The sequence below is a fragment of the Oncorhynchus mykiss genome, chromosome 16 (assembly GCF_013265735.2).
Source record: "Oncorhynchus mykiss isolate Arlee chromosome 16, USDA_OmykA_1.1, whole genome shotgun sequence".
In the NCBI taxonomy this organism is placed as follows: domain Eukaryota; kingdom Metazoa; phylum Chordata; class Actinopteri; order Salmoniformes; family Salmonidae; genus Oncorhynchus; species Oncorhynchus mykiss.
In genome coordinates, this window is record NC_048580.1 from 35046181 (window position 1) to 35058732 (window position 12552).

The window sequence follows — 12552 nt, forward strand, 5'->3', positions numbered from 1 at the left end:
CCACTGTGTTCTTGGGGACCTTCAATGCGGCAGAAATGTTTTGGTACCCTTCCCCAGATCTGAGCCTCGACACAATCCTGTCTCGGAGCGGTCATTATGGGGTATGGTATGTAGATTGCTGAGGATTTTAACACTCGAAAGGTCTCTGAACTCAAGGTTTCAATCCCCAAGTCAGTCAAAAATCTAAGGTGGGCAAGAGATCAATGCTGGCACCGGCATCTGTTCTAAATAATTCAAATTTCTTCTGACAAACCTGTCAAAGGTGCCATAAGAATAACAATATGAACACACAAGCATTTCTTGGGATACATTTTTTTTTATATCACCCTTAGGTTATGCATGAGGTTTATATTTACAAAGAATGGAAAATGTACAGTGAGTTCTGAAAACATTGTCAAAATAATAAAAACATTTATTTAAAGAAAGCTGTCCACTCCAAACTATATAACATAAGAAAATGGTTAGTTACATTGGTGGGACTTTTTATTTGATTTAACCTTAATTTAACTCGGCAAGTCAGTTAAGAACAAATTCATATTTACAATGACGGCCTAGGAACAGTGGGTTAACTGTTTTGTTCAGAGGCAGAATGACAGATGTTTACCTTGTCAGCTCGGGGATTCAACCTAGCAACCTTTCGGTTACTGGCCCAACACTCTAACCACTAGGCTACCAGCCGCCCCAACTTGAAAAACAACATAAGAGAATTATGGACCTAAAACCAAAATCTGTCATATCCACTTATATGTAGCCGTCTCATCCATGATAAACAGCTAATCCAAGTGTGTCATGGCTCATCCTTTAACAACAAGAGGGTCATCAGCAACTGACCAACACTTAAAATCTCCACCACTGCAACCCATGTCGACATTTCATAAACAGAAAAGGACCGATATTAACAGAAATAACTCATGCATGGAGCCAGTTGACGAGTCCAAAAAAAGGCAAAAGTCCAACAACCAGAGGCCTTAAGACAATCCAAAGTCTTTGGAGTCAAATGGATGAAATAAGCTTAAGGAGGCACCTCTCTCAGTTGACAAAAATTGTTTGTGGGTTCTAATCACTGGAGGACTGTGTGGTCAAAACTCTGTCATTTTCTTGTGAGTGTCAGCCTTCCTGTTCTCCCTCTGGGCCGAGAGCTCCTGGGCCTTCTGCTGGACCAGCAGGCTGCGGGCTGCAGACAGCTTCTCTTCCAGGTGAGTCACCATGGAAGAATCCCTGTGGGGACACAGAGGGAACAGTGGTTTAATAAGATCTACATAGACATGGGGGGGGGGGGGGGGGGGTTGCTTTACAGACTTACACTGTAGAAGTTCATCTACAGAAGCAAAGTTGCTACATAGGAAGAAAACTAAAGAGATCTAAGAGAGGGAGAGGCTGCATTGGGAGAATAGGGACCTACTAGATTTGTGATTTGCTGCAAATCCTAAACCCATCACTAGTCAGCAAAGATCAAACTATCATGGACATGAGTTTAGACAACATTGTTTAATAACTACAGTATACTGCCATTCACATCTGATGGCCGGTGAAGTGCTCCTGTATGGCTGTTGGGCATCCATCTTATGATATGAGAGGCGAGGTTAGTTGAGTTCCCAGGGTCCCTCCTTTCCTTACCTCCCAGTCCGTCGGCTCAGGGACTCTGTGAGTCTCTGGATCTCCCTCTCCGTCTGGGTCACCCTCTCTGCCGCCTGGAACAGCTTCACGTTCAGGTTTCTCTTGGTGCTCTTCCCCCCCTTGTAAGCCTCCACTCCGGCCCCTTGAGACGATGGAGTATGTGAGGGAGGAGGGCCACAAGTGCCTCCTGCCTCAGGGTTGGCGTCCCCGTTGCCCAGCTTGCGGTTCAGGAAGTCAAAGACGTTGTGGCACCCACCAGTGTTATGTGCACGAGCCTTTCTCGTTCTCTTATTGCGGCTCACCTTCTGCCCATCTTTGCCTTTGGCCACTTTGCTCTGTGTCTTCCTCGCAGTGAGCTCAGCACACTGGTCCAGAGATTTACCTTTGGGCAGGACCACCGCCAGCACTGGCTCCACCCGACCCTCTGACGTTTTACCCAGACCTGTAGAGGCACAGACGCATCTACTATGGGCTTGCTGGGAGCGGCAAATTGTGGCTTGTATCTCGAAAAGCAATTAAACTGAAAGCCTAAAACAATGGCCATTTGTGTGATGCTTTAAAGTGGATTTTAGGGTGTCAACTTGAAATGACCACAGTAAAATTGCTTTAAACTTACAGTACAAGTTGTATGGGACATTGCTTTTACTAATCCACACATTTCACAAATCTAGGGGGAGACGTAAGAGGGAGAGGCCCAAAACAACATTGCAGAGAACAATCAAGACTGAGCTCCATCAACACCAGCAGAGCTGGGGCATGGTGAAGAAGATGACCCGAGACTGACTGACAGAAGTGGAGACTGTTGCTGCACCTATGTGCCAGAGTGTTTCACTAATCCTTGACTGTGAACTAACCTTTTAAATTGACAATTTCATTCCCAGAAAATATATGCCACAAGGCAATATGAATTTGATTTTAGAGTAGCACAACATTTTTCATTACATTGTGTTTTACAGTAAAGTATTACTTATCTGCATTGTCTCCATGTTTGTTGACTGATAATCACTTGTGTTTACCTTTCCCATATTCGTATCCCATTTTGAGCATGAGCTTGGAGCCTATGCCTCTTGTGTGTGCCTCCCAGCCACCAAAGGCAGAAGAACTTCCCGACGGCGCCCAATCCTCCTCTTGGGTTAAAACTGATGGGTCAATGAGAAGACAAACTCAATACTTTAGCTACATGCAGGGCATCTGTACAAAGAAACATTCAGCCAAGTTACTGTGTAAGTAGGTGTCATGTTATCCACTAATGTTTGTGGTTAGAGCGAAAGGAAAAACATAGATTAAAATGGGAAGCAAATTACAAATCAATAACATCCTCTATTTCTACATTAGGGTCGATTCCATGCCAGCATGCCCCAAAATATTTTTGTCATCTCAGATTGTTTATCGAAACGTTTAGGCCATTTCTTTGATCCGTGAACCGTACATGATACAAACACCACCTTGGAGTACAATGAGGGGGGCATGTATAGCTCTCAAAAGGGCCTAAAATTGACACTTTCATCATGCCCGCCCCCCCCCCCCCCCAAAAAAAAAAATTTGACACAAATGTAAAAATCATTTTAAACCTCCAACAAAGTTATTTTGTGAGATTTGTCAAAACAATCTGTTATAACCAAAATAATTTCTGGCCATGCTGGGGTAGAGTCATCCATAACAATGTCTTTAAGGTAGCTGCATACCATTACATGGAAATCCTCAAGACAAAGCTGGGTCTACACCATAGAAACAGAATCCGGAGTCTATTCATACTGAACATACAGATGAAGTCAGAAGTTTACATACACCTTTGCCAAATACATTTAAACTCAGTTTTTCACAATTCCTGGCTTTTAATCCTAGTAAAAATTCTTAGGTATGCGAGCAAGGAGGCCTACAAACCTGACTCCGTTACACCAGCTCTGGCAGGAGAAAATGGGCCAAAATTCACCCAACTTATTGTGGGAAGCTTGTAGAAGGCTACCCGGAACGTTTGACCCAAGTTAAACAATTTAAAGGCAATGCTACCAAATACTAATTGAGTGTATGTAAACTTCTGACCCACTGGGAATGTGATGAAAGAAATTTAAAAAATCTACTATTGTGACATTTCACATTCTTAAAATAAAGTGGTGATCCTAACTGACATAAGACAGGGAATTTTTACTTGGATTAAATGTCAGGAATTGTGAAACAATTTGTTTAAATGTATTTGGCTAAGGTGTATGTAAACTTCTGACTTCAACTGTACGTTCGGTCACCGCACTAATTGATGAAACAGGTGACTGATGTGGTGTACTCCTCAATGCCATTGGATGAATCCTGGAACATATTCCAGTCTGTGCTAGCAAACCAGTACTGTAACTGAGCATCAGACCACTTCTGCATTGAGCGAGTCACTGGTACTTCCTGCTGTAGTTCTTGCTTTTAAGCAGGAGGATAGAATTTGCCAAATGGGGGGGGGGGGGGGGAGCTTTGTACGCGTCTCTGTGAGTGGAGTAAAGGGGGTATAGTTTTTTTTTATTTTTATAACCCCCGTGTTTGCAAGTGACATGCTGGTCAAAATGAGGTAAAACAGATTAAGTTCAGGCATTAAAGTCCCCGGCCACTAGGAGCGCCGCTTCTGGGTGAGCATTCTCGTTTGCTTATGGCCTTAGTGCCTGCATCAGTTTGTGGTGGCAAATAGACATACTAAAAATAGATACATTCTCTAGGTGAATAGTGTGGTCTACAGCTTATCATGAGGTACTCTACCTCAGGCGAGCAAAACAGCAACACTTCTTTAATATTAGAGATCGCACACTAGCTCTTGTAGACAAATAGACACAGACCACCACCCCTTACCAGAGGTTGCTGTTCCGTCTTTCCGATGCACGGAAAACCCAGACAACTGTATATTATCCATTTCCTCGTTCAGCCACGACTCGTTGAAACATAAGAGATTTGTTTTTAATGTCCCGTCAGTAGGACAGTCTCAAACGGAGCTCATCCAGTTTACGGCAGCCACACCCTCCGGCTCCATTTGTAACAACAGCAGACCTCCACCCGAGGGATCATCTGAAACCATTCACCCGGACAGCTGATGAAACTGTGGGCACAGACTGCCAGAAACCTTCTCAGGGAAGCTCAACTGAGTGCTCGTCGTCCTCACCAGGGTCTTGACTTGACTGCAGTTCACCGTTGTAACCGACTTCAGCGGACAAATGCTCACCTTTGATGGCCATTGGTACGCTGGAGAAGTGTGTTCTTCATACTTTTCAACTGTACCGGCAAGATGGCAGACTGCATGTATGGCGTCGTGTGGGGGAGCGGTTTGCTGATGTCAATGTTGTGAACAGAGTGCCCCATGGTGGCGGTTGGGTTATGGTATGGGCAGACATAAGCTACGGACAATGAACGCAATTGCATTTTATCGATAGCAATTTGAATGCTCAAAGATACCTTTACGAGATCCTGAGGCCCATTGTCGTGCCATTCATCCGCCACCATCACCTCATGTTTCAGAAGGATCTGTACACAATTACTGGAGGCTGAAAATGCCCCAATTCATTCACGGCCTGCATAATCACCAGACATATCACTCTTTGAGCATGTTTGGGATGCTCTGGATTGACGTGTACGACAATGTGTTCCAGTTCCATATCCAGCAACTTCACACAGACATTGAAGAGGAGTGGGACAACATTCCACAATCAACAGCCTGATCAACTCTATGTGAAGGAGATGTGTCACGCTGCATGAGGCAAATGGTGGTAACACCAGATACTGACTGGTTTGCTGATCCACTCCCCTACATTTTTTAAAAGGCATCTGTGACCAAAAAATGTATATCTGTATTCTCAGTCATGTGAAATCCATAGATTAGGGCCTAATTCATGTATTTAAACTGACTGATTTCCTTATATGAACTTTTACTCAGTAAAAACTTTGACATTTTTGCAAGTTGCGTTTATATTTTTGTTCAGTGAATATGGTCTACAAATTGTTGAAAAAGGTACCTACCTATGGGGAACGCTGCTTCACCCTCTCCGTTGTCATCATCCTCCGAGTCAGAGCAGGAGGGCAGGTCATCTTCTCTCAACGGTGGGATGACCCCGTCAGCCTCCACCATGACGTTCTTCAGCAAGGCCGAGTCGAACTTCACCGTGTAGAAATCATTGTCGATGTCTACTCAGACAGACAAGAGCATTTCAATCACCTTGGTTAGTGGAACACAGTAATCTGAGCTGATCAGATGTTAATCTTGTCTACTACAAAACATTGACATGACACCCAACATGATGTAACTAATTTGGGACTCAATAGGCTACATCTCTAGTAGTGGGTAAAATTGAATGGGTTTGAGAAAGGCAATGCTTGTTATGCTGTATGTCAGCCATACTCAACAGGTGGGCCACAGTCCAGATCTGGACCCAGAACAGGGTCAATATAGATCGCTGGGCATGACTTACAAAATAAGAAACAGTGCCTTCAGAAAGTACTCATACTCCTTGACTTATTCCAAGTTGTTGTATTACAACCTGAATTCAAAAAGGATCACCTATCTACACACACAAAATGACAGTGTTTTTTTTTATTTTATTTTTTATGTTAGCAAATTCATTCAAAATGAAATAAATAAATAATTTACACAAGTATTCACACCCAAGTCAAAACTTTTTAGAAGCACCTTTGTCTGCCATTACAGCTTTTGGCTTGTCAGTATCAGCTTTGCACAACTGGATTTGGGGATTTCCCATTCTTCTTTGCAGATTTTCTTAAGCTCTTAAATTGGACGGGGAGCGGTGGTGAACAGCATTCAAGTCTTTCCACACATTTTCAATGGGATTCAAGTCTGGGCTTTGGCTGGGCCACTCAAGAACTTACACATTCTGGTTCTGAAGCCATTCCAGCGTTGCTTTAGCTGTATGCTTGGGGTCATTGTCCTGTTGGAATGTACATTTTTACCCCAGTCTAAGGTCGTTTGCACTCTGGATTAGGTTCTCGTCAAGGATTTGCTTGTACTTGGCTCCATTCATTGTTCCCTATCCTCACCAGTCTCACAGTCCCTGCCACTGAAAAGCATCTTTATAGCATGATGCTACTGCACCCATGCTTCACAGTAGGGATGGTGCTAGATGGGTGATGAGCTGTGCTTGGTTTTCTCCAGACATAGTGCTTTGCATTCAGGCCAAATAATTCAATTTTTGTTTAATCTATCCACAGAAACTTTTGCCTTGTGCTCTGTCTTTCACGTGCCTTTTGGCAAACTCCAGTCATGCGTATTTTTCTCAGGACTTGCTTCCATATGGCCACTTATCAAATCAAATATATTTAGAAAGCCCTTACCACCTCATCAGGTCTCACAGTGCTGTACAGAACCCAGCCTAAAACCCAAAAGAGCAGGCAACACAGCTGTAGAAACACAGTGGCTAGGAAAAACTTCCCAGAAAAGGCCGGAACCTAGGAAGAAACAGGCTCTGAGGGGTGGCCAGTCCTCTTTTGGCTGTGCTGGGGGAAGATATGAGTACAGGACATTAAGGCCAGATTGTTCTTCAAGATGTTCAAACGTTTATTATTTTGACCCTGCTTGTCATTTATAATCACAGGGGTTGCAACAGAGGTCAGCACCTCAGGAGTAAATGTCAGTTAGCTTTTCATAGCCGAGCATTCAGAGGTCGAAACAGCAGGTGAGAGAGAGCGTGAGCGAGTGAGACGAAAACAGCACTTCCATAAAGCTCAGATTGGTGAAATGCTGTAGAGACTATGGTCCTTTAGGCAGGTTGTCTCATCTCAGCCAAGGAACTCTGTAGTTCTGTCAGTGGTCATTGGGTTTATGGTCACCTCCCTGACCAAGGTCCTTCTTGCCCGGTTGTTCAGTTTGGCCAGTTCCATAATTTTTTTGACATTTCCTAATGACGGAGACAAGTGTGCTCTTGGACATTTTCATTACTCTAGAAATGGTTTTATACCCTCCCCAGATATGTCTCAACACAATTTTATCTCAGAGATATACAAACAGTTCCTTGTAGTTTCTGCTCTGACATGCACTGTCAGCTGTGGGACCTTATACAGACAGGTATGTTTCTTTCAAAATCATGTCCAAACAATTTAATTGGCCACAGGTGGTCTCCAATCAAGTTGCAGCAACACATCAAGAATGATCAAAGGAAATTGGATGAACCTGAGCTCAATTTGGAGAGCTGTGAGTAATTGTAAATTACATCTGCCTTTTATTTTCAATACATTTGGAGAAAAAAAAAAATACAAAAACATGTTCACTTTGTCATTATGTGGCATTGTGTGAGGTAAAAATATATATTTAATCCATATTGAATTCAGGCTGTAACAACAAAATGTGGAACAAGTCAAGGGGTATGAATACTTTCTGAAGGCACTGAACAAAAAAATAAACTCAACATGTTAGAGCTGAAATAAAAGACACCAGAAATGTACCATACGCACAATTTTTTTATTTCTCTCAAATTGTGCCGAAATTTGTTTACGTCCCTGTTAGTGAGCATTTCTCCTTTGCCAAGATAATCCATTTACCTGATAAGTGTGGAATATCAATAAGCTAATTAAACAGCATGATCATTACACAGGTGCACCTTGTGCTGGGGACCATAAAAAGGCCACTAAAATGTGCAGTTGTGTCACACAACACAATGCCACAGATGTATCAAGTTGAGGGAGCGTGCAATTGGCATGCTGACTGCATGAATGTCCACCAGAGCTGTTGCCTGAGAATTTCTCTACCAACATAATTATAGAGAACTTGGCAGTATGTCCAACTGGCCTCACAAGCGCATGGGGTTATGATATGGGCAGGCATAAGATACGGACAATGAACCTAATTGCATTTTATCGATAGCAATTTCAATGCACAGAGATATAGTGATGAGATCCTGTGGCCTGCCCATTGTTGTGCCATTCATCCACCACCATTATCATGATAATGCATGGCCCCAGGTCGTAAGGATCTGTACACAATTCCTGAAAGATGAAAATGTCCCAGTTCTTCCATGGTCACCTATTGAGCATTTTTGGGATGCTCTAGATCGCCGTGTCTGTCAGTGAGTTCCAGGACCCGCAACTTTGTACAGCCATGGAAGAGGAGTGGGACAACATTCGAGAAGCCACAATCAACAAACTGATCAACTCTATGACAAGGAGATGTGTCACGCTGCACGAGGCAAATGGTGGTCACACTGTTTTCTGATCCCCGCCCCTACTTTTTTTAAGGTATCTTTGACCAACAGATGCATATCTGTATTCCCAGTCATGTGAAATCCATAGATTAGGGCCAAATTAATTAATTTAAATTGACTGATTTCCTTGTATGAACTAACGCAGTAAAATCGCTGAAATTGTTGCATATTGCGGTTCAATTTTTTTGTTCAGTGTCAATGTTGCAGTTATCATGGCCAGGAGCCCTGACCCCCATTGATTTTGTTTAGTCCCTCAGGTATCATACCTTGTCGTGCTGCTGCTCCAGTTTCTGCTGTTCTGCCTGTGGCTATGGAACCCTGACCTGTTCATCAAATGCTACCTTGTCCCAGACCTGTGGTTGTCCACTCCCCCTCTCTCTCTGCTATGAGAGGTTTTTCCTAGCCATCGTGTGACTACGTCTGCATTGCTTGCTCTTTGGGGTTTTAGGCTGGGTTCTGTATAAGGTACTTTGTGACATCTGTGGATGTAAAAAGGGCTTTATAATACAATTGATTGATTGATATGAACACACATAAGACATGGCAAAATGTGTAGAATTGCGGGAAATTATCTTTAAAAAATTGCAACACTCTCTCTCGGCCAACAAGAGGGGTGCAAACAGTTTGGGGTTGCATAGGTTGCAAGGTAGGTGTTTGTTCCTATGCCGATAAATGACAATATCCATCCAGACATTTGTCACATAGAAAGCGTGTGACCGGACCTCCTCAAATAGTAGTTGAGTACCCCTGCTGTAGGTGATGGACAGTCAGTGACACACCTGTTATTTTGCCCGAGTACCAGATGCCGTCGTCTTGCCTGGCCAAGCAGGAGGAGCCCTCTTGAAGGTTAGTGAGGTTCGACTCCAGGAACTCTCTGAGCTCTGACACATACACCACCTCGCCATGGGAGAACCTACAGCACCAGAACAGGGGTCAGACGAGGGTCCTTACTGAGACGGCGTATCATAGCCAGGCAAAATAACATTGGGGAGAGTAGTCGAAAAGGGTTTCAATTGAACCGAAAATAATGTACTGCATGAAAGCTCAACACTTCAAACATTTTATGGCAGTTAAAATTAAGTGTAAAATCACGTGGGGGTTGAGGAAAAATAAGGGGGTAACGTTATAATTTGAATGACAAAACAATAATGTTATTACTTCATCAGTTACAAAGGAAATGTGTGTTCTGCTTTCCTTCCAACCCTGTAAAAAGATATCCGTGTGAGATCATAGATAGGTTTTCCGTTAAAACGATAAGAAAAACGTATACAATTTGATGTGAATTAACAATGCAGCTGCGCTGAGCCAGCAACAGTTTAGGTCTCACGGTGCGTCCCTTTCAGATGGTTAAGCATTGCACCTGAATTGCCGTACCTCAATTCTACCTCTCAAAGTTAGCATTTCCTTCTCATTTAACTTCTTAAAGTATTGCCATTCAGGACTTCGCTGCTGTCGCTTGCCTTTCTGCCATTTTTCCAATTGTTAATGATGACGACATAGTGGTGGAGAGTGGACTCCAAAATCATTTCTGAGTGTCAAGATTCCTTAGATTGAGTATTTTTGGAAGGGAGGAAACTGATTAGTTGCTGTACTTCCGAGAACATTCATATCTTTCATAGCGAGGGACAGTAAGAGGGGGGGGCACTACGCCCATCCATCTCAATTTCTGGGCTTGCAATGTCTTGAAACATCAGTAAAACAGGGACTACCATCAGTGAATAGGGTAGGATATTCTACACGCAATAGAGCAAAATCTGAACACTCTCGCGTCATCAGTGAAGAGAAAGAGCAGGGGTGTAATCATTAGTCCAAACAGTTGCAAAACGTAACGTTCCGGTTTGCAACTAAAACTAGAGTTTTAAGAAACATTTTGAAAAATAATTGGCGTAATGAACAAGGCCCAGGCGAGTCAGCGCAAAGGAAAGAGAGGAGGGGGCAGGCTGAAAAAAATGTGATGCACATCTCGCAAATTCACCGAAGTAGCCTAAAGTTTGCCTGTCCCCTCCGGTTTTATTTCAATTACATAACATTTCCCAGGCCTATCGTCTACTTCGGCTATCACATGGAAATGAACATGTTTTGTGATAACTGCAACGCGATTTGAATTTGGTTCCTGACTTTTCTTAACGTTAAGAATCACAATTTCATTTAAATGTTCACCCCTTAATAAAACCCTATACCTGCAGTTGTCTGCGAAGCGACACTTGTCCTCCAGGAAGAATGGGCAGGGCTTCATGGACTTCTGTGTGGGATGGACATACAGCACCCTCACCTGGGCCTCATTTCTGTCACAACTCTCTGTCCCCACAATCATTGCATTGTGGTACTCCAAAGTCCCCCAAGAGGTGCGGTAGGGTGCTCGCACTTTGGTGCCACTTAGCGCATCTACCTCTCCCTCCACCTCGCCATCATCCTCCACCTCGCCATCATCCTCCTCCTCTCTCTCATCTTCCCTCTCTCTCATGTCTGAGCTACTTCCGGAAACCTCCCCCACTTCCGAGTAGAAGGCAGCAAACTCATTGTCCAAGCCACCGTTAGCTGGTGTGCCTGTGGCTAGCGACTGGAGCCCGTCGTCCTCTTCGAGAGTGGCTAGGAGCCGACTCTTCTTGACCGACACTAGGCTAGCTTCTGTGAGTTCTATCAGCTGAGAGAGGTCTTCTTTCAGTTTTAGCAGGTCAGCCTGCTGCGAGGGGTCCAGGCCGGCCAACAGGGCACTTTCCACCTGCTGCAGCTGGGCGCTGTAGGCCGTAATGGCTGTCTCCAGGGTTCCTTCGTCCATACTGGCCTGGGTGGGCAGCAACCACTGGTCAACATCTAGTTATTAAAGAGACTGTGGCACAAGAAAAGCTCATGAATAGGTGTGTCTGTGTCCATCATTAACATGTTGCATAACTAGGTCTGGATGTGCATCCATCAGCTAACTTACTTGCTAGGCTATGGCTAGAATAGTTAGCTATCATGCTTAGCTATAAAAACACCATGACATGAGCTCATCGGTGATACTGACAACAACGATTAGCTGAAGAACACTGAACTCCGTTCTCTTATATCGAAAGCTGATATAGCTAGGAGAAGAGTTGAGCGTTCCTCAGTTAGCGAATATGTCTACCTAGCTAACTAAATTAGCTAGTTAGCTAAATGAATCATGGGGGATAGCTAGCTAAGGTTACCTTGCCATATAACATTCAAAGTAAATGGCAAATCGTCAATTAGGAAGCTATCACAAATAATGCTGCTAGTTAGCAACACAATTAGCTAATGCAATGATAATCTAGCTAACAATTTATGCTATCTAGATGTTAAGTACCAGTAGCCAGCAGGCTAGCAATTCAATTATAAACGTTATACTTACTTCGTGACATTCAACCCCTTTTCTACAAAAATGCCTATTGGGGGGAGAACTTTAAAGTAATGTTGCAAGAGAACACATAACAACAATAGAGGAAATTACAAGCAGGCCGCCGAAGATGTCCGTGCGAATGAAACGTAACCCGGAAGTAATTCATTTCCCACTGCGTCTTCACGAAATACAAGTATTTTGAAAGTATTATTATGGAATCATTAAACAGTGAAGAATTGGCAGAAAATATCAATTTATATAGGTTGACAATACGTTTTCTTCCATTTAGCAGATTTTATTTCAAGATACATATATTAAACTATCTTGACCGTTTCAAAAAGTGCTTCAACATAATGGATAAGTGTAACTAATGTGTGTGTGATCAATCATGAGGACCCTATTTCCTGTAGCGCAATAAATCAA

General features: G+C 43.3%; 1 protein-coding gene across 1 annotated transcript; it reads right to left on the bottom strand.

The window, feature by feature from the left end:
* Positions 1 to 296: 296 nt before the first annotated feature.
* Positions 297 to 12305, bottom strand: zgpat (zinc finger, CCCH-type with G patch domain). The gene is made up of 7 exons (XM_021565682.2): positions 12142 to 12305; positions 10970 to 11619; positions 9569 to 9702; positions 5602 to 5766; positions 2634 to 2756; positions 1618 to 2059; positions 297 to 1218 (listed from the first exon to the last, which is right to left on the bottom strand). The coding sequence occupies exons 2-7, from the start codon at positions 11566 to 11568 to the stop codon at positions 1080 to 1082; spliced, it is 1602 nt and encodes a 533-aa protein (XP_021421357.2). The 5' UTR covers positions 11569 to 11619; positions 12142 to 12305; the 3' UTR covers positions 297 to 1079.
* Between the last annotated feature and the right edge of the window lie 247 nt (positions 12306 to 12552).